Source organism: Schistocerca cancellata, chromosome 7, assembly GCF_023864275.1.
Source record: "Schistocerca cancellata isolate TAMUIC-IGC-003103 chromosome 7, iqSchCanc2.1, whole genome shotgun sequence".
Lineage (NCBI taxonomy): Eukaryota > Metazoa > Arthropoda > Insecta > Orthoptera > Acrididae > Schistocerca > Schistocerca cancellata.
This window is the reverse complement of record NC_064632.1, coordinates 245,212,751-245,235,594: the sequence shown is the minus strand read 5'-3', so window position 1 is coordinate 245,235,594 and position 22,844 is coordinate 245,212,751. Positions and strand designations below refer to the sequence as shown.

Below are 22,844 nucleotides of genomic sequence, written 5' to 3'. Positions count from 1 at the left end.
AAAACTGATTGCAAAAATTTGTTATTTTACCCTTTCAAACACTTGCCTAATCCCTAAACAACACTGAAGACACAGGCAAAAGATTACCTTTTAGGTATCACACATATGTATTATGAGCCCAAACCTAGCTCATCAAGAGAATGCAGAATGTGTTCTATCAGGTTGCGCCTATGAGCACCTCTTTATCTTAACACAATACTTCAGGTTGGATAATTCAGCTGTATTCCACTGGGAAATCTCTTGGCATACTTCACGATAAAATACACTCCTGGAAATGGAAAAAAGAACACATCGACACCGGTGTGTCAGACCCACCATACTTGCTCCGGACACTGTGAGAGGGCTGTACAAGCAATGATCACACGCACGGCACAACGGACACACCAGGAACCGCGGTGTTGGCCGTCGAATGGCGTTAGCTGCGCAGCATTTGTGCACCGCCGCCGTCAGTGTCAGCCAGATTGCCGTGGCATACGGAGCTCCATCGCAGTCTTTAACACTGGTAGCATGCCGCGACAGCGTGGACGTGAACCGTATGTGCAGTTGACGGACTTTGAGCGAGGGCGTATAGTGGGCATGCGGGAGGCCAGGTGGACGTACCGCCAAATTGCTCAACACGTGGGGCGTGAGGTCTCCACAGTACATCGATGTTGTCGCAAGTGGTCGGCGGAAGGTGTACGTGCCAGTCGACCTGGGACCGGACCGCAGCGACGCACGGATGCACGCCAAGACCGTAGGATCCTACGCAGTGCCGTAGGGGACCGCATCGCCACTTCCCAGCAAATTAGGGACACTGTTGCTCCTGGGGTATCGGTGAGGACCATTCGCAACCGTCTCCATGAAGCTGGGCTACGGTCCCGCACACCGTTAGGCCGTCTTCCGCTCACGCCCCAACATCATGCAGCCCGCCTCCAGTGGTGTCGCGACAGGCGTGAATGGAGGGACGAATGGAGACGTGTCGTCTTCAGCGATGAGAGTCGCTTCTGCCTTGGTGCCAATGATGGTCGTATGCGTGTTTGGCGCCGTGCAGGTGAGCGCCACAATCAGGACTGCATATGACCGAGGCACACAGGGCCAAAACCCGGCATCATGGTGTGGGGAGCGATCTCCTACACTGGCCGTACACCACTGGTGATCGTCGAGGGGACACTGAATAGTGCACGGTACATCCAAACCGTCATCGAACCCATCGTTCTACCATTCCTAGACCGGCAAGGGAACTTGCTGTTCCAACAGGACAATGCACGTCCGCATGTATCCCGTGCCACCCAACGTGCTCTAGAAGGTGTAAGTCAACTACCCTGGCCAGCAAGATCTCCGGATCTGTCCCCCATTGAGCATGTTTGGGACTGGATGAAGCGTTGTCTCACGCGGTCTGCACGTCCAGCACGAACGCTGGTCCAACTGAGGCGCCAGGTGGAAATGGCATGGCAAGCCGTTCCACAGGACTACATCCAGCATCTCTACGATCGTCTCCATGGGAGAATAGCAGCCTGCATTGCTGCGAAAGGTGGATATACACTTACTAGTGCCGACATTGTGCATGCTCTGTTGCCTGTGTCTATGTGCCTGTGGTTCTGTCAGTGTGATCATGTGATGTATCTGACCCCAGGAATGTGTCAATAAAGTTTCCCCTTCCTGGGACAATGAATTCACGGTGTTCTTATTTCAATTTCCAGGAGTGTAGTTCACAGGTGACCAGCCAGACGTCAAAGTCCAACATGCCCAATAATTTGGCAAGCAACCACAAAGATGGACTGTTCATCAGCACACTTAATGTGCCCATTGTACACTGAAATCCAGCCACTCACCCATGAACTATTTTGTCTCGTTCTGATATACCAATCAAATGGTCATACATGAAAAACACATCTACCGGCTAACAAAATGAATATTCAGCTATGGTTAATTGGAACAGTTATCAGTTAACTCACTGTTGTTACATATATGAAACATTCAATGAACACAAATGTCAAATATAAACATATCTTCATACCACCACATTACCATTGATGATACAAAGAGTACATCAGCAGATGACTTGTCAATAACATCACTAGATTACCTAATACAATTAACTGGTTACAAACTTTAGTTGTTGCATGTCATCTCGAGCATACTGATCTGCCAAAGTGACTACTGATTGCCAATTTCAATTTCCTAGATAAGGATGATTAGGGTAGGTCGAATGGAGACCTGTGCCACAAGAAAACTGTCAGTGCCGCTGCATTAAGTGAGAAAGTGAACCATTTAAAAGGAAAAGATAACTCACTTATGGAAACTTTGTTACTGCAGGCCAAGGGCCTGTTCAATCCCAATGGATTGTTACCAACAACACATGTAACATAACACAGAAATTTAACAGGGAATAACTCTAGTCTAAGGAAGCTATTTAGAATTCCTAGGCACTTGCAACTGATAATGGAAGAATTAATCAACAAGCAGTTGACTGATGGCATTGAATAAAGTTTTAGTTCAGGGGGGCAGCTGTTTTAATTGTTCCAAAGAAGTCATAAGATGGAACAAACAAGTACAGGTTTTTCCGCAATTAACAGTACTTAGATGTAAGAATGGTCATAGATACTTCTCCTATACCTAACATAATCGAGACCTTGGGCAACCTAGGTCAATGTAAATATTTCTCCATGATAGATTTGAAGAGTAGATATCATCAATTGAAAGCAGCTCCAGAAAATCAATCAAAGACCATGTTTACTGTTCCATGGGATCACTATCAATATAAATGGATGCCATTTAGTTTTACGTATGCGGTGACCACGTTCCAAAGCTAATGGATGAAGTGCTGAGGGGACAAATGGAGACAGTGTGTGGTTTATCTACACAACATTATTTTATTTTCGAAATAAATGGAAGAGCGCGTATGATAATTGAAGGAATGGTGTAACAGGTTACATTCAGCACATCTAATGCTAAATATTGACAAATGTCATTTCATGTCCACGGATGTAAGCTGCTTATTTCATGCAATTAGCCAAAATAAAGTGAAGACTGACACAATTGGTATACACTGTCTGCAATTTCTTACTGCCAAAAACAACAAAATATGAGATTGGAGGCTTTGCCAGTGTATGTGCTGTTTCCAAGGCTCTCGGGTGTCCAGCCGGATGCGATCGTTAAAGTCCCAAGATATTTCGGTGAATAACCTTTCCGCCATCATCAGGTGGTTCTTATGGATTGGTCTGTCTGCTCATTTTCGATATTGTTTATGTCCGTCAGTCGGGCTTTGATTCCCTGCACCAACGGTCAATTATGGCTGTCGACACTCCGATTGTGAGCGCCAACACTCCAATTGCAGCTGCCAACAATCCATTTGCTGGCGCTGACCCAGGTCCGTGCCGTCCCCGGCATCGCACCAGGTGGTTGAAGATGCAAAATCCTGTGAAGTGTCCCCAGCGGCCGTGTTAGAAAGATCTTGTGTTTGCTTGAGGCATGACTCCTTGATAGAGCTAAGTAAGCATTTCAATTACTTGCTCAGTTGAAAACCTGTGTCTCTGTTTATGAGAGTGTCCGTTACGCGAATTTCAATGGCTCTTGAAGATGCTGTCCCAATAGAAGCTGGTAGGGGCCAGAATCTTTGTCTCTATGAAGAGTCTTTGCATCCTCTACTTAGTCTTTTCCTAAAGGACAGCCCTTTAGGTCTGTGCTTGTACAGGCTAAGTTTTTCTAACTATTCCTGTGTTTCCTCTAAATGTGCTTTATTACCCTAACATTTGTGTGTTTCCTCTTTTGTGTCTGAAGCATTGATGCATTTGTGTTACCTCCTATCTCACTGCCAAACAGGTAGAGCCATCTGGTGGTCTGTCATTGGTGCTGCTGGTTTCTCAGACTTAAAATGAGCCTATTGTGAGACTGCCACGACGCTTCAGTGAACCGTCGGGCAGTCTGTTTCATGCGATCCTTTATCATGGGGATCCCTGTTTCCTCATGCAAGGCCCTTGTTGGGTAGCCTAGTGATAGGTGCAAGGTTAGTCGCAGAGCTCTCTCTTGCACCCCTTGGAGATGACGTATGTGTGTATCAGCTGTGTTCCCCCACACTACAGACGCGTATTCTAGCACTGGTTGGATCAGTCCCAGATAAAGCTAATTCTGCAGTGTGGAGGAAGCGTCGATTGTGGGTTGAGTACTTCAAACGACCATTCACTTTCCCCCAGACCTCATGGATGTGCAGTTTCCAGGTGACGTGCCTATCGAGAGTTACCTCTAGATATTTAGCCATGCGAGACCAGGGAATTAGGCCTCCCATGATTTGCAGCAGCTGAAGGTCCATGGGCACTATATGTCTCATTATTATGATAGCCTGGCTTTTAGTGGCATTAAATTTAAGCCGCCATTTCGTTGCCCAAGCCCCCAGAAAATCGTGTGGCTCCTGTAAGCGGCAGCAAATGATGTCAATCATTAGGGAATGTGCATTTAGAGTGGTGTCATCCACGTAAAGTGCGAGTGATACTTTGCTGGTGTGTGGCACTTCGGATGTATACAGGGAGTACATCAGGGGGCCGATAACCGACCCCAGTAGTACTCCCACTTATATAGGCCTATTTGTTGAGATGCTGTCTTTGGCACAAACATGAAATGTCCCGTCACACAAATATGACACAATGAGTCTGATGTGTGGCATCAGAACACCCAGTACAAAAGGCTTGTAGAGGAGGCTCTTGTGCCATATGCAGTCAAAGCCTGCCGGCACAGTAGTTAAGCGTGTTCGGTCAGAGGGATAGCTGCCCTCTGCAACGAAAAGACTGAGTGTATGGATCATTGATGAACCTGAACGGTTGTCATGGGACATCCGCACCCAAGAAATCCAACAAACAATATAAAAAAAAAGTGATTTTTTAAAAAAGCTTTGGAGATGTCAAGAAATACCACCCCTGAGTACTCCGACACTCCAGAGGTCTCATCATGTCCTTGATAACATGCAGTGATTGGTACTGCGTGCTGTGGCAATGCTGGTAATCTAACTACTCTGGGGGAATCAATCCCCTCCCTATTCACATGCTTCATGAGCCATTTAATACAGATTCTTTCAAAAACTTTGGATAGAACAGGTAGCAGGCTTATCGGCCAATAGTTCTGGGGAAGCCTCGTTTCTTTGCCTTGTTTGGGAGTGCCAACAATCTCCACATGTTTCGATGCAGAGGGGTAGTCGCCAGTCCCCAAAACATAGTTGAAGGCATTTGCGATAGGCCGCAGTGCATCAGGTGGCAGTAATTTCAGCGTAAGAGCTTCCACCTGGTCACAGCCACAGGCCTTCCTAGTATTTAGGGAGAGGCACTGTTATTGACAGCACTGTTGTTCATGCTGAGTCCATTGCTGTGGACTTAGTGCTCTCCTACTGGTAGGCCACATGGAAGGGCCTACGTCAGGTGCTGCTGACTTCCAGCCTGGAGGTCTCTGGCTCTTTTCCAGGACTGTGCAGCCTTTTAACAGTCATCGCTTGTTGGTTGTTTGGTTGGTTTAAAAGAGGGGGAAGGGACCAAACTACGAGGTCATCAGCCCTTGTTCCAAAGGAAACAATGCCACAAGGGTGAGAATAAGACAATGAGACTTACAACACAAAACAGAATGAAAGGATAAACCACAATGACTGAAGGGCAACAAACACTTAAATGGACAAAAGGGGACAAGAAAACCACAGACGCAAGAAACAGGTAGAAGAGGTTAGAACAAGAAAGTAGTTTACCATGGCTGGCTGACCATGAGGATAAAAAGCAAAATCCAGCCACTTTGCAACACATTAAACCCTCAACCCTGAAAGCACTAGGGTGTAGGACACACAATGACAAAGGACATGTGCTAAAACTTACAGCAAATGATAAAACTCACCCTCATGAATAAAATGTAAAACTAAAGCTGCTGTGGAGGCATTGTCACCCAACACCAAAGTTAGGGTGCTGGGAAAGTTAAGTCTGCCGCAGAGCAGCTAAAAGTGGGCAGTCCAGCAAGATACGGACGACTGTCATTCGTGAGCCACAGTGACACCGAGGTGGGTCCTTGTGATGGAGGAGGTAACCATGTGTCAGCCACGTATGGCCAACACAGAGAACCACAGAGTCCCTGCGAGAGGTGCGCGCAGAGATCTTCCACACATTCGTAGGTTCCTTAATAGCACGCAGCTTATTGTGCATACTGAGGTTATGCCATTCCATCTCCCAAAGCTGCACAACCTTGTGGTATAATACTGAACGCAAGTCAGTTTCAGAGAAGCCGATCTCCATAAATGGTTTCCGCATAGCCTGTTTGGCCAGCTTGTCAGCAAGTTCGTTGCCTGGGATTCCGACGTGACCTGGGGTCCAGGAAAACACCACTGAACGACTGGCCTGTTCCAGGGAATAGATGGACTACTGGATGGTTGCTAGCAAAGGATTATGAGGCTAGCACTGGTCGATAGCTTGTAGGCTGCTCAAGGAGTCAGTACACAGGAGAAATGACTTTCCTGGGCATGAGTGAATATGCTCAAGAGCATGATATGGCCGTCAGCTCTGCAGTGAAAACACTGCAGCCATCTGGCAAGGAGTGCTGTTCTATATGTCCTCCGTGAACAGAGGCAAAGCCAATGTGACCATCAGCCATTGAGCCATCGGTGTAAACCACTTTATGGCCCTGGTACATGTCGAGAACCGAGAGGAAGTGACAGCGGAGAGTCGCAGGGTTAACCGAGTCCTTAGGGCCATGTGAAAGATCCAGGCGAAGCCACGGCCTTTAAGTGTACACCATGCAGGTGTTCGTGAATGAACCTCAAGTATAGGTGGTAAATGCATGGCTCCAGTTTGGGGAGGAGAGATCGCACATGAACTGAAATTGTAAGCCCTGACCTGGGGCGCTGATGCAGGAGATGAACCGCCATGGGTGGGAAAAGGAGAGAGTAATTCGGATGCGCAGGAGAACTACAAATGTGTGCAACATAGCTGGAGAGCAATTGCACACGCCTAATTTGCAATGGAGGGACTCCGGCATCCACCAGGACGCTGGTTACCAGACTCATCCGTCCTAAAAGCTCCCATCACTAGATGAACGCCACATTGGTGCACTGGGTCGAGTAAACGCAATGCTGAGGGTGCCACCGAACCATAAACCAAACTCCCATAATCAAGGCAGGATTGAACAAGGGCTCTGTAGAGCTGCAGCAGCATAGAGTGATCTGCACCCCAATTAGTGGTGTTCACGCAGCAGAAGGCCTTGAGGTGCTGCCAGCACTTCCACTTAAGTTGATGCAGGTGAAGAAGCCAAGTCGTTCGGGCGACCAAAACCAGTCTTAAGAATCGGTACGTCTCCACTACAGTGAGTGGATCATCATTAAGGTAAAGTTCTGGTTCCGGATGAACGGTATGACGCCGACAGAAGTGCACGATACACAACTTTGCAGCAGAAAACTGGAAGCAGTGGGCTAGAGCCAATGACTGTGCCCTGTACATAGTTCCCTGTAGGCGCTGCAGTACGAAATGCAGAAGTCATCTGCATACAGAGAAGGTGAAATGGATGGCCCTACAGCTGCTGCTAGACCATTTATGGCCACTAAAAATATACATAGACTCAATACGGAGCCCTGCAGGATCCCATTCTCTTGAGTATGGGGGGGGGGGGGGGGGGGGGGGACTATGGGAGGCACCAACTTGGACACGGAAAGTACGAAGCGACAGGAAATTTTGGATAAAAATCAGGAGCGGGCCTCGGATACCCCATTCATAAAATGTGGCAAGGATATGATGTCACCAGGTGGTGTCATATGCTTTTCGTGAATCAAAAACGATGGCAACCATGTGTTGGCATCGGGAAAAGGCAGTTCGGATGACAGACTCGAGGGACACAAGATTATCAGTGGTAGAGCAACCCTGGTGGAAGCTGCCCTTACATGGAGCCAGTAGGCCACGTGACTCCAGGACCCAACCCAACTGCCGACACACCATACATTCCAGCAGCTTACAAAGAACGTTGGTGAGGGCGATGGGCCGATAGCTATCCACATCAAGCGGATTTTTACTGGGTTTAAGCACCAGAATAATGGGGCTCTCCCACCATTGCGATGGAAAGATGCCATTGCACCAGATCCGGTTGATGATGATGATATGTTGCTTGTTGTCAGATGAGAGATGTTTAATCATCAGACTGAGGATCCGATCTGGCTCAGGAGCTGTGTCAAGTCAATGTGCAAGGGCACTGAGGAGCTGCCACTATGTAAATGTGGCATTATAGGATTCACTGCTGTGGCGTGCAGCGAACTTGAGACTTTGATTTCCATCCACCGTTTGAGGGTGCGAAAGGCTGGGAGGGTAGTTCTCTGGCACAGAGGCTCGAGCATAGTGCTCAGCGAAGCGCTCAGAAATCGCGTTTGCGTCCATGGATAACACACCATTGATGTTGGTTCCAGTGACACCTGTTGTGTCTGGTACCCAAAAAGATGTCTGACCTTCGTCCAGACTTGGGAAGCTGAAGTATAGCACCCAATGGTCAAGACATCTCTCTCTCAACACTCCTGCTTCTGTCTTTTGATAAGCTTGCGAATGCAAGCATGGAACCGTTTAAAGGCTATGAGGTGCTCCAGGGAAGGGTGCTGTTTATGCCACTGTAGAGCTCACTGGCACTCCTTAATTGTCTCAGTGACTTCCGCCTACTACCAAGGGACCGTCCTTTGCCGGGGGCACCATGAAGTGCGAAGGATCACGTTTTCCGCAGCAGTAAGGATTGTTGTAGTCACCTGCTCAACCATCACGTCGATGTTACCATGTGGGGGAGAGTCAACAGTGACTGCAGAGGTGAAAATTTCCCAGTCTGCCTTGTTTAAAGCCCATCTGGGCAGGTGTCCATGGGTCTGACGCCGGGGAAGTGACAGGAAGATGGGGAAGTGGTCACTACCACACAGGTTGTTATGTGCTCTCCAGTGGATATATGGGAGAAATCCTGGGCTGCAAATGGATTAATCAATGGCTGAGTAACCACCACGAGCCACACTGAAATGTGTGGCAGCCCCAGTACTTACGAGGCAGAGGTCGAACTGAGACAGTAAAGTTTCGACATCTCCGCCTCAGCCAGTACGGACAGTGCCACACCACAAGGGGTTATGGGCATTAAATTCTCCCAAAAATAAGAAAGGTTTAGGGAGTTGATCAATCAGTGGAGCTAATACATTCAGGGGTGCTGCACCATCTGGAGGAAGACATACATCGCAGACAGTTATTTCCTGTGTCATCCTTATTCTGACAGCCACAGCTTCAAGAGGAGTTTGAAGGGGGACAGTTTCACTACAGACTGAGTTTAGGACATAAACGCAAACTCCACCTGACACTCTATTATAGTCGCTACAGTTCCTGTAATGTCCCTTATAGCCGCGGAGGGCAGGGGTCCGCATTGCCGGGAACCAGGTTTCCTGGAGGGAAATGCAGAAAGCAGGTGTAAACCTTAAGAGTTGCTGTAGCTCAGCCAGGTGGTGGAAGAAACTGCCAAAATTCCACTTGAGGATGATGTCATCGTGAGACTGAAAAGGCATGGACCATTCAATGAGGTAGTTTACACCTCAGGGTCACCTTCTACCCCTGACTTATGGCCTGAGCAGTCTATATCCTTGTGGCTCGGGGTCAGATGAGATCTAGGTCCTCAGAGCATGCCAGAATCTCCACCTCATCCCCAGACGTAGGGCCTGTAGGTAGCAGTGGTGTGGGTGCCACCGCAGTTTTCTTGGTCTTAGGGGTCTTCTTTTTGGACTTTTCTCACTGCTCCTTGGGTTTCTTTGGTTGGGAGGGCTTCACTGATTCAGTCTCCAGGACTGAGGATGATCGTAAAACCCTACAACCAGCTGCTTTTAGGCACTTCAGCCACTGGAGGGCGCCATCTTTCCCACTAACAGAAACTTGGGAAGGGAGTGACCCAAGAGACCCCTTCCTGGTGAGAGGAGCCAAAGAAGACTTATGCTTCTCCAGTTGAGAATTGGGGTCTGGTGTCCCTGATGGCTGGGGGGGGGGGGGGGGGGGGGACAGTGCTCCCGAAGTAGGTGGTGCAGGTGAAACAGGGGGGAGGGGGGGGCCGAAGTATCCCCCACCATCAAGGGGTCAGATGTAGCCTTCTGGCTCTGAGAGCCGACTGGAATTCGCGGAACTGATGGGGCTACAACTGTTCTTGTAATGGCACCATATGAGGTGGTCATAGCCACAGGATGTATGCTCTTATATTTTCTCTTAGTCTCAGTGCAGGTCAGTCGGTCCAGGCTTATGTATTCTATTATTTCCCTCTCTTTCTGTAGAATTCTGCAGTGTGGCGAGCAAGATGAATGATGCTCTCTGCAGTTGACATAGATGGGAGGTGGGACACATGAAGTATTGGGATGTGATGGACGTCCACAATCTCGACATGTGATGCTGGACGTACAGCGGGAAGACATATGGCTGAACTTCCAGTACTTAAAGCACCGCATCGGGGGAGGGATATATGGCTCAACATCACAGCGGTAGACCATCACCTTGACCTTCTCGGGTAAGGTGTCACCCTCAAAGGCCAAGATGAAGGCACCAGTGGCAACATGACTATCCCTCAGACCCCGATGGATGCACCGCACGAAATGAACACCTCACCTCTCTAAATTGGCGTGCAGCTCATTGTCAGGACGCAAAAGAAGGTCCCTGTGGAATATAATACCCTGAACCATATTTAAGTTCTTATGTCACATGATGGCAACAGAAACATCCCCCAACTTGTTACAAGTGAGTAAAGCCTGTGACTGGACAGAGGATGCTGTTTCTATCAAGACTGACCCAGATCGCATTTTGGACAAGCCCTCCACCTTCCCAAAATTGTCCTCTAAATGCTCTTTTATAAACTGTGGCTTCATCAATACAAAGGATCCCCATTAGTTCTCATACATACGAGGTACTGGGTTGAATAAGGTTCGCTGCCGTCCTTAGCCTGGTGTTCCTCCCATGGTGTGGCCAGGGAGGGCAATGATTTAGGGCCATACTTTCTTGCATTCTACTAGACTTGGAATGCTTAGAGACTGCTGGTGTTTGATCACCAGCAAGTGATGACGTGGTACGCTTCATCGCGTGTCATCAGCCCTGATGCCACCTACTCCAACCAGGTGCCCTCCCCACGGGTGCCACCCAGCCACAGCAAAAGCCACCTGGCACGATGGCCTTTGGCGAGAGTCCTGATGCCCCAGGGTGACGGGCGTCTACTCCTTGGCATACGAGGGAAGTTAATGGCACAGGCATCAGCAGAGCGATCCCTGTGTTGTCAGGGGGGCTACAACCAACAGGGTACATGTATGGCGGCCTCACCACAATGGACTGGCTACCATGCTGGATTTGAGGTGCAAAAAGTCCATGGTCATCATCGACTCATAAAGCGACACTGCATAGTGCATGGTGGAAAATGCACCCAGGAAGGTGTCATCGTCCAAGAGATGGAGAATGGGCTGGACTGTAATACGACGATGAGAAAGTGGGCTAAGGATCTCAAGGCACGATGGACATGACGCACCATGTAAGGCACCCTTCTCCAATTGGCTCGCTCTTTGGGAAAATTTTGAAAAATGGAGGTCAAACCCTACACGGGACCATCCCAATAAGGCCGAAATGTCCGAGACTCCTTTTAATTGCCTCTTAGGATAGGCAGGAATACCTCGGGCCTATTCTAATCTCTGGAGTGATCACTCATAAAGGTAATCTTCTTGCTGCCTTCATCTGCTCTGAGCAGAGACTGCTATTGTGAGCTACCTCCAGCCTGTTCATGCATGCTTTCAATCATTCTCACCCAAGGTTGTCAGCACACTCTAGATGGCATGGTTGACACAGTGTGCTCTTCCTGCTGGGTCAACAGTCTTGTGGTGCCACTGGCACTGATGCCACTGCTCCGTCACCTGCTGCTGCTCATTGCCATGATCTGCAAACTGAGCACAGCATCTTCCACACACCTGAGTACATGCGCCTGAAGTCTGTGTGTGTTGGCTGACTGGTGCAAATGTCCGACTACTAATGAACTCTGAGTAACAAATGAATGGTTTTCTGATGCTGTTTCTCTTATGTCTAGCAAGCACCAGCTCACAGCACTACTGCTACCCTCAACCTGGGTGGAGGACTACTGACTTTCTGACCTCGATCTACCCTGTTCCATTATCCACCACAGTGGCCAACCAACCCAGTCGCTATAATCTGTAGGGATATGAAATTGAACAAGCACATAGGTTCAACTGTAAGTAAAGCAGTTTGCAAACTGTGGTTCACTGGTAGAATACCAGGGAAATGCTATCAGTCAACAGTTAGACTGCACACAAAACACTGATTTAACACATTCAAAAATGACACTTGTGTGTGAGACCTTCACCAAACAGGACAAAGTGGGAGATACTGAAGGGATACAAAGGAGGACAACACATTTGATCCACAAGAGAGTGTCACAAAGAGTCTGGGAAAAAAAAAATGAACACACACACACTTTACGATAGAGGCAAATTATCCTCATGAAAACCTACGTCTAAAGATTTTAGAAGCAAATTTAAGGTTTGAATCTAGGAATATATCACAACCTCCCACAAATCACTCCCACAAGGGTCCCGAAGCCTATACTAGACTAAGTACAATGCGCACAGAAGCATCTGAGCCCTCATTCTTCCTGCACTTCCTATGTGAATGCAACAGGAAACTGCCCAGGTAATAACATGTACAATGACATGTACCCTCTGCCATGCTAATCGAGACAGTTTGCAAGCGAATATGTAACATATTCATCATAAATAAAAAAACTGCAAGGTAATATCAGAAAAAACGTATTACATAATAATGTCTTATGAGTATTTTGGCGTGTATTGTATACATGATGTACATGAACTATGAAAAATAAGGAAATACGGAAGAGTCCGATTCCGCCCGTCGGCTTTGACCCATGAAGTCACAAATATGGCGGAAACGACCATAAACGACAATTCCAATATGGTGCATATAAAGTCATTATATATCCATTATGAAGACAAAAATACATCAAAAAACAAACACACACACGTTCCACAAAAAGCCTAATGACACTAATGAGACAAGTGCGGGAAATTGGGGGTTTTTGGGTGGGGACAAAATAAACATAAACAAATTTAGACACCCACCCCCATACAAAATGACGAAAAAAACCGACATCACAAAACTCCCCAAATATCATCTGGAATCGGACACTTCCCTTGACCTATATAGCTGAACAGCAGCTCCCGATCCCATCTCCCAATACAAATACCAACATACACCACCAAACAATGGGATCGAACACTTCCCTTGACCTGCGCATTGTTAATTTTATCTGTCATATCCATTCCTGAACACGGATTAATTTTACTAAAATTACCATACGATGTACAGCGAACAACACTAAATTAACCTTCACACAAAATCGTTAACTCATTGAAACGAATTTCACTACAAACACAGCCGACACACTAACACTTCTGAATAATGAGCAAAAGCAAACTGAGCCCATTACACCCCACAAACGAAAACCCTGAACATACCACCAGAGAGCACAACAAATCACAACACGACGACATCTACAAACATGCCACACTCACAAACCAAACTCCGCGCCATCATGACGTCACACACGACAACAGCCTTACATCACGGGTCAAAGCCAATGCGTGGGATCGGACGCTTCTGTCGACCTAAAAATAAAACTGGGGGATTTGGGGTGGGGGCTATGTAACTGTACAGATCAGCAATTATTGTATATGATTGTTTTTTGTAATGCCATTGTATGTAGATATATTCTTTTTATGCCGGCCGGTGTGGCCAAGCAGTTCTAGGCGCTACAGTCTGGAACCGCACGACCGCTACGGTCGCAGGTTCGAATCCTGCCTCGGGCATGGATGTGTGTGATGTCCTTAGGTTAGGTAGGTTTAAGTAGTTCTAAGTTCTAGGGGACTTATGACCACAGCAGTTGAGTCCCATAGTGCTCAGAGCCATTTGAACCATTTTTTTAAATTCTTTTTAGAAATTTTCATTATTGTACTGACAGTCAATAGGGCAGAAATGGCCATTCCCAGTGTCTCCAATATGGCGCCAATGACTATGTAAATAAGACAATAGCATCTCCCTCCAAAAATATAATCAAACTAACAGGACAACTGCGAGAAATTGGAAGTTTTAGGGTGGGGACAAACTAAATATAAAAATAAAAACACACACTTTGTTCCCAAAATCACAAAATGACAAGAAAAAAAAATTACCATATTCAGCTACACCAACAAAAATCTACAGGAATCTGACACTTCCCTTGACCTATACAGCTCAACCACAACTGTCGATACCTCAAAAATTACAACTTCAAGAGCTGGAATCAGACACTTCCTTTGACCTATATAGGTCAAGCCAGCTGATGATACTAAGAAACCGCCTACAACTATGAAAAATAAAACCAAACCCACAACACCTAAAAACCCAAAACTCAAACCTCCCTAAATAAATTAAAAAACAATCAATACACCATAAACACACAAAACATCACAAGCCAAGAACAATAGACAGAAAAAAAAACTACTTACCACCACCAAATTCCGGTGCTGCAAACTACGTTGGCCACCCCAAGTACACTCTCTCTCTCTCTCTCTCTCTCTCTCTCACTCACTCACTCACACACACACAAACCCGAACCCTGCATGTCACCCACTACAAAAAACCACAAAATAAACGAAACTCAATCACACTCGTCAATCTCATATTCTCACAGTTGATACTGCAGTTCACAAGTTCAGCATTTAGTTCAAATACCAGGAGGAATTTAATAATTTAATCAGGGACAAAATGGCCTCCCCCATCTGCAACTGCAACACAGCACTATTGTCCTTGATCATCATATCCATACCTCACAAGAAAAGCCACACAATAAATTATCATCTCATTGAAAACCAACAGCAAACTGATAACACCTAAAGAAACTGTGAAAACACACACACCAGAGGGCACCATCAAATACATTAAGGCAACATCCACAAACGGAACCAACTCAAAGTAAACTCCTCAATGTAATGACATCACACACCACTACAACCTTACCACGGGTAAAAGCAAACGGGTGGAATTAAACACTTCCACTGACCCCATTTGGGCCTACTACCAGAAGATTTCAGTGTTGAAGATGAAATTTCTATCACAATACACTCTTTGGCTGTATTGAGCATATTTATGACAATAGTTTGTCATCACAACTTTCAGCAACTTATAAGACAAAAGCTTTGCAGCGATGTTAGAACATTTCTAATCCATGTCACAAACTTACTTATGAATAATTACTGTACCTGCTGGTTCCTTCGCATCATCATCTGCATCTTCTTTGTCTACAGTTTTTTGTTCCTTGCTAGTTTTTTTCCTATACTTTTCTCCAACTTCAATTTTATCATCATCTACTTCCACATCAATATTAACAACTTGTTCATCCTTTTTTGATTTTGTATGTCTTCCCTTCGTTGCAGCAATTTCTGCGGATTCACTTTTATCTTTATCACCAGCTTTTCCCAAAGTCATTTTCCCAACTTCCTCTGTCAAAGTTTCACATGCATCTCCAATATTAATTTCTTTCTTTACACTATCTGTCTTTTGTTCCTCTTTCTCTTTCAACTCTTTGCTTACACTCATTTCTGACACTTTCTCAGTTATACTACTATCACTGTCCTCACTTACATCCCTACCTTTCTTCTTAGAGGTCTTAGTATTGAGTTCTTTCTTTAGTCCAGAACTTCCTTTGCTATTAAGTACTGGCTCTACACCACCTTTTACTGGTTTCTGAACCTCCTCTTCTACCTCAATATCAGACCCCTCTTCAGATTCTTCACTAACCTTTTTTTTGGGTTTCTGTTTCTTATCTTTCTTAACAGGCTTGGCTAAAAATCTTTCTTCACTGGAATCGTCACTTAACACGGTGTTCAAAACATCCACTTTGTCATCTTCTTCGCTCCAGTCATCTTTCTTCGCCTTTCCTTTCTGTTTCTTTTTAGCAGTGGCTTTTGCAGGCTTAGTCGTCCTCTCTGTATCAAGATCACCGTCGTTTTCATTCTCACCATCTGCTTCATCTTCACTGCTATCCCTTTTCTTGCTTTTCTTCTTTTTGTCTTTCTTTCCAGGCCTGAGTTCGGCTTCATCTTCATTTGCTAACGCTTCGAGGCTAAATTTATTTCCCTGATCATCATCGTCATCACTCCAATCATCTTTTTTACTTTTGCTCTTCGCCTTCTTCTTCAGGTTCTTCGCTGGCTTTGAGGTTACAGTGTTAGAATCACTCACTGCATCTGGTTTTATTTTGTCAGTCTTCTCATCTTCACTGTCACTCCAATCATCTTTCTTGCTTTTTCCTTTCTGCTTTTTCTTGGTCGATTTTTGTGGTTTGGTAGGGATTATTTCTTCGTCAGACACTACCTGAGACTTCAGCTTGTCAGACTTTTCCTCTTCATCACTCCAGTCGTCCTGTTTCCCTCTGTTCTTCTGTTTCTTCTTAGAGTTCTGTGCCGCAGGCTTAGAATCACCACTGACACTTTTTCCTTTGACATTTTCCTCGGAGTCAACATCAAAATCATTCTTCTTGGATGCTTTCCCCTTCTTCGGAGGCATTTCACCTTACACCAATAACAAATGTCAAACCAAATACAATATGCTACCAGATTTCATGACCTACTGCTGCTGTGAGCTGTCTATGGACGCAACGTGCGTCAGAGATGTCTCTCGTGTCTCAGTTGTTTCCATAGTGTTTATGAAAGCAACTTAACGTAAATAAAAATTTGTGTGTAAGTGTTATTTCCTAATTTAAATCAAGTAGTACGTTATTCGCTATATTATCAAAATTTATGGTCAGGAGACAGTAATTTCACTTGTTTAAACTATTAGTCGTAACACGAAAATGTATTTGATGCTCACTTCGGTGATAATTTAGCTTTAAAGTATTTATGCGAAAATGGAAAACAATGGTTTCCCTATAATAAACTGAGTTCAGTTTATTGGTTCATCTTTAAGAAAACAGCATCACTGCACACTCTCATATCGGGAGTTGTTGATCTGTGTGACAGTATTGTGGCAGACCTGACTGAAGATGACAGCTGGCAGCTGCATTTGTTTATGGCTTTATGGACTAAAATGTTTGGCTTTGTTGTGATCTGGGAAATCTGTTATGCTCCATGAAAGCATGAGATAATTGACGATTGGAGAAATGGCCAGGGATCGTAAAAACAAGGTTAAACGTTGCAAAACAATTCGATTGAAACATCGTAATAGAAAACACTATAAATTCACTAGCAGCGAATTGGTAAGTCTTGAAATTTTGTATAGCTGTGTAATAAGATTAACATTGACGATTAGCGCTCCACTGGGACAGCGGCTGCCAACAAGGCTGCACATTTCTAGATCTGCAACCACATGCAGTTTCATGTTTACCCAGGCGTGTCTTATATTGACGTAGTAAAACAGATAAACTATGGCCATTAATGGACCATAGGGGATGGAAGCTACGTTTTTTATTCAGAATTTAGATAGTTGAGGAAGGAAGTAACCATTGCACGCAAGCGTGTAAGAATAATACGTTGTATCCACTCTGGAACTTTTTGTATATTATTGTTTAAACAAAATAGCGTAACGACAATAGACTCAGAGTAAGTTTACCTACCCATGAAGTTTGTTGTATACATTGTTACAGTTAAAAAACTGCAATACCATAAAATAACGGCAAACACAAACTGAAATCGAATCTTCTTGACCATTCCTACTCCATAGGAAAAATACAGAATGTGTACGTAATACAATATGAATCTCATATGCGCAAAATAAAAATGAAACAAATTAAAAGTAGCTGAAGTTTATCATATAAGGTGATCATGTACATACGCAGCAATTGCCAGTGTTTCATTTTTGAAATGCATTACATTTTTAAACTAACTGGCATGTTCCCTATCATATTGACTGATCACATTATGTTCCATAGAAAGTGCTTTATTAATTACGCTGAGAATCTTTTTGGCATTAGAAATCACAGTCATAGTTGTTTGGAAAAAAAAGTTGAATTTCAATGCCTGCTGCACAAATTTTATTTGTATACTGTCACTGTTGTTTTTGTCTTCAGTCTGAAGACTTGTTTGTAGTTAACTTTTTAGATGCTGTGAAAGAAAGAAGTCCATTCACCTGGTCAGATTATTGTCAATAACACTATGGCTAATGACATTTATGCTAATATTACCACACCACACGTTGATCCTTCCTTTGATGTTGAAGTAGAGAAACTAGTGTAGTTTTTCTTATAGCCAGTAATGTCTGTTATGCTCATTGATGTGTCAGGGATTTGTAAAACTTTATTCACCAGGAAAACGTATGCTTCCTATAAAAGCCTGGGCTAGATGGTTGCATGTCTAATTGCACTTTTAGCTCAGACACACTTTTGTGTGAAATGCTATCAGTTTCTCAAAGTCTTTTGGTAGTGCTAGAATGGGCCAAATGGACTTCATCAGGAATAAAGTGGGATATGCAGATATTCTGTTCCTATGATGATTTTGTAACATTCCTGTAAATTCATCATGCCGGGCATTTCTTGGTTATCAAAATCTGTTTCATGTGATTGTGAATAGAGTAATAAATGCTCTAATTTTACATACAGGGTGACATTTATTGAACTATATGAAATAAAATTGTCATAACTTCTGAACGGTCTGCATTAGGACGTTTGAACTGCACGGTTGGCCATGGAGCATGATGGGGATTGTATTATTTGGTTTAGTGATGAAGCCCACTTTCATTTGGATAGGCTCGTCAATAAGCAAAATTCGCGCATCTGGGGGACTGAGAATCTGCATTTCGTGATTGAGAAGTCTTTTCACCTTCAGTGGATGGCTGTGTGGTGTGCAATGTCCAGTCATGGAATAATTGGTGCTACATTTCTCGATGGCATGGTGATTACTGAACAGTACATGAATGTTATGAAAACAGCCTTTCAGGAGGTCACAGATGTTCCAAAACTTCAGCTGGTCATGCAGAATTATGCTATTTGTCTGCACATCATCACCAATGATGGTAGGCACATCGAACATGTCATAATATAAATCAGAATATCTGTAGTGACATTTACATGTTGAATAAAGTGTCTGCATGCCTTATATAAACATATTTCAGTATATTTCCTTCACAACATTTTATCATGCTGATGTTCAACGCAGAGCTGATACAGGAAGTGTTGTAAGGATTAAACCTTCACATTGATTACTATCTCCTGTGACACTGATTTCATATTTGTTGATCAGTTTTTTGCATAACCTTAACTGTTTCATATAAAACAGTATATAACAGTTGTCTGTGTCGTCATATTTTTATCAGCTTTCATGATGCACCCTTCTGGAGACTCACAACTCTTTTGTGGATACATGCTAGAGAATATGGAACCCATAGCCATTGTAGTACTTCTTCTTTTCATGAGATGCAACCTTACTCTCAAACTGTCACTGCTTTCAGGTTTGGTCTGGTGGACAGATTCCCTTTTGACATCTGTCATAGATATCGCTCTTTCCACTTTACTTTACAACACTTCTTTTGATTATCTTGGTTATGCAGAGAACACACGATTGATGCCCGAGCTGCTACTTCTCCACATATGCTGAGGATTGGGTGCCTCTCCATAAATCCAAGTGGCCATTGTTCCTGCTGGGGGGGGGGGGGGGTACTTGTGGGGACAGCCTTCAAACGGAGTAGGTGCCATATGGCAGATATTTAGTGCAGGGAAAAGAGTAAAGCTATCAGCTGGTGCTGTGAGGTTGTTGTAGTCCTTTTGGACATACCTGATCTTTATAATGCATAATGTTGTGACCACAACAACATTCCTGCCTTGGGTCATGCCATAAGAGGAAAACAAAGTCAAGCAAACTCCTGGAACTTATCCCCAGTTTGCACCTCAACCAACGGAGGATCATTTCTAACTGCTAAGCCCATATTATATACAGAAAATATTGAAAATGTATTTGGGAAAACCTCTTCTCCTGGTAATGTGAGAAGTGGTTCTATCTTAATTAAGACAGCAACTCCTACCTAGTCCTAAGTGTTACATTCTTGTAAGAATCTAGGTGACATACGTGTCACTGTAACCTCTCATAAGAGCCTGAACGTGGTACATAGTTTTTCACCAGGACTGCATATGGATGAGCGATGTGCAAAAATTTGGAGAAGCAGAAGGTCTAATTCCTGCTTTGTGTACATCGAGACTCACCTGGCACCGAATCACTCATTCTTGCTTTCTAGGAGGATTCACTTCATTAGAATGATAAAATCATTGTCTCTTGGTGTCGATGGAAGAGTCTGATCTCACCTGTCGGCTTTGACCCATGACATAAGGCTGTTGTGGTGTGTGACATTACGACGGCGCAGAGTTTAGTCTGTGAGAGTGACATGTTTGTAGGTGTCATTTTGATGTGATCGGTGGTGCTCTTTGGTGGTGTGTTTATGTGTTGTATGTTAGGTAATGTTTTTTGTTTAGTTTGCATGTGTGACGTGTTTATAGGTGGCGTATTGTTGCGGTCGGTGGTTCTCTCTGGCGGTGTGTTTATGGGTAGCATGTTATGTGGTGTATGGGGTTCACTTGTGTGGTAGCATTGCACGTGTGTGGTATTGATTGTAACTGTGCTTTCAGTGGAATATTTTGCTGTGAGTTAACGATTTTGGTTTTATTATGTCGATCTTATTCTTGTTTTATTTCTGTTCATCGTGTGTGAATTTTGGTAAATTGCTTTGTTTATGTCTTTGGTAGGTATGGATATGACTGACAAGGTCAACAGTTTTTGGTTGTCAGCAATGATGGGGGACAGTGCGTTGTCTCTAATAAAATTTCTTCAGCTGTTCAGCCTGTTGTCTGAAGTCGTGAAGTATTCAGTGTGTCATGAAGAAATGAGGCTTACTAAAATTCCGGCGTCTCTGAACAGGGATGGCTATATGTGGAGATGTCATAAGGATAACAGATCAAGGGAAGTGTTCGATTGCAATTTTGATTTTCGGATTGAGTGTGGTAGTGGTGGTGAAAGTTTTGAGATTTGTAGTGTAGTATCGGTCAAGGGAAGTCATTGATTCCAGTGGATTTTGTGTGTAGTGGAATTTGGGAAGGTTGTGCGGTCTTGTTATTTCTGTGTATTTTGTTATTTGGTGTAGTGGGGTGTGTTTATATTTAGTTTGTCCCCAACAAAAAAAACCCAATTTCCCATGTTTGTCCCATTAGTTTGATGTAGGTTTTTTGTGGAAGGTGTGTGTGTTGGTTTTTCAATGTATTTTGGTGTTCATTGTCATGTTTACATAATGACGTCATAGGCACCATATTGGAGTCGTAGTGGATGGTCGTTTCCGCCATATTTGTGATGTCATGGGTCAAAGCAGACAGGTGGAATTAGATGCTTCTGTATTTCTGTCTCTTGTTGTGATTTGGAGCCATATTTCCCACCTCTATGTGGTCCTTTAAATGCCAGCGGTTTGGGAATATGTCTTCCCGTGTTACGAACAACCCCAATTTCTGGAGACACTCGTGTGAGCAAGCACCATTGTGGGTCATTTGCAGAGTCAATCATCTCCCTCCCTTGTGTGGTTTGTGCAGCTCCATCTTCGGGGACCTTGATTTCTCAATCCCAACAGAGGAACCAGTGCCCTCCTCCAACATGTATCAATGCCAGGACTCCCTTTCAAGAAATCTCTCCCTGGAAATCTACAGAACATTGGCCCTACACCAACCAGTGGCTGAAGGAGCCATTGACTAGTCCCAACCCTCTAAATTAGATAAGAAGAATGAGGCAGAATGTCAGGATATGACTACTCCTGTAACACCAGGGATACCAGATCCCCCCACATGTTGTTCCACCCCCGGTGGTGACGAACAGTGATCCTAGGATGCGACCTATACTCTTGGGCACTGCTTGCCTAACCAGGAGGCCCTTAAAGTGATAATTTAATGGAAGTGCAATTGAGGTTACTGTCACCTGCCAGAACTGCAACAAATGACGTCCTGCTGTTCAACAATCTGCATTGCTCTCCAAGACATGCATTTCACTGAATAACATTCTGAAACCTTTTGGGATTACACTGGGTTCTGCCGGAACTGTACCAGTCCCAAAAGAGCATCTGGATGGGTTTGTATGTTGGTTCACATAGAAGCCTTCAGTGAGTGGATTCCGTTGGGTATCACATCGATAACAATAGCAGAATGAGTGCGAATGCTCCAAGTGATTACCACATACAACAATTATGTACCCTCAGGCAAGGAACTTACATAACTTGAGATGCCTACCTTAAACTTACAACTCATTCCCGTCCCATTCACCTACTTGGAGAATTCAGTACACACCACCCCTGTGGGGGAGTACTATGTCATCTGCTTGGAACCTTCTGACCATCTATCATCTTTAGCTTTCCAGTGATCCTGTCACTTTTGATGCGACTTGATAGACTAGTTGTCATGTTGGTCTCTCTCAAGTGCCAACTGACGGTTATATACTTCTGCCACTCGTTGCAGCAGACTCTTGATGGCAAGGTTGTTGGAGACATCTTCGTTGCAATCACCTGCGCTACTACTGGAACTGGTACCCTCTTTCTATGGGCTCTCTACACTAGTGATGGGTACCATGGTGGACCAAAGACACTGCAACAGCTGTTCAGAACTGTTGAAGGTCCCTGCAACATCTCAAGTAGGGTCTATCATAGGCAACCCTTATCTTTGTAAGTGGCTCAGTCCAAAGGCTCACTACCTAAAAATTGTCATAAGAAGGAATGCTGGGAGTGCTAAGCCTCCTCATGAGGAACATATACCTCTTCATCCCTGGTGTGGCCTAAGATCTGTAGCCTGCTGCGTTACAAAAGATCAACTACTGTTCA

General features: G+C 44.6%; 2 protein-coding genes across 2 annotated transcripts in view; one reads left to right on the top strand and one right to left on the bottom strand.

The window, feature by feature from the left end:
- Positions 1-16,646, bottom strand: part of LOC126092073 (ATP-binding cassette sub-family F member 1) — a 102,157-nt gene extending 85,511 nt beyond the window's left edge. Inside the window, exon 1 of the mRNA XM_049907493.1 lies at positions 15,278-16,646. Coding sequence (XP_049763450.1) covers positions 15,278-16,583 — 1,306 coding nt within the window. The 5' untranslated portion in view covers positions 16,584-16,646. The remainder of the gene's footprint in view (positions 1-15,277) is intronic.
- Positions 16,647-17,034: 388 nt separating this feature from the next.
- The window catches only part of LOC126092076 (uncharacterized), a 43,475-nt gene continuing 37,665 nt past the window's right edge, over positions 17,035-22,844 (top strand). Inside the window, exon 1 of the mRNA XM_049907497.1 lies at positions 17,035-17,271. Within this exon, the coding sequence (XP_049763454.1) occupies positions 17,176-17,271 (96 nt within the window). The 5' untranslated portion in view covers positions 17,035-17,175. The remainder of the gene's footprint in view (positions 17,272-22,844) is intronic.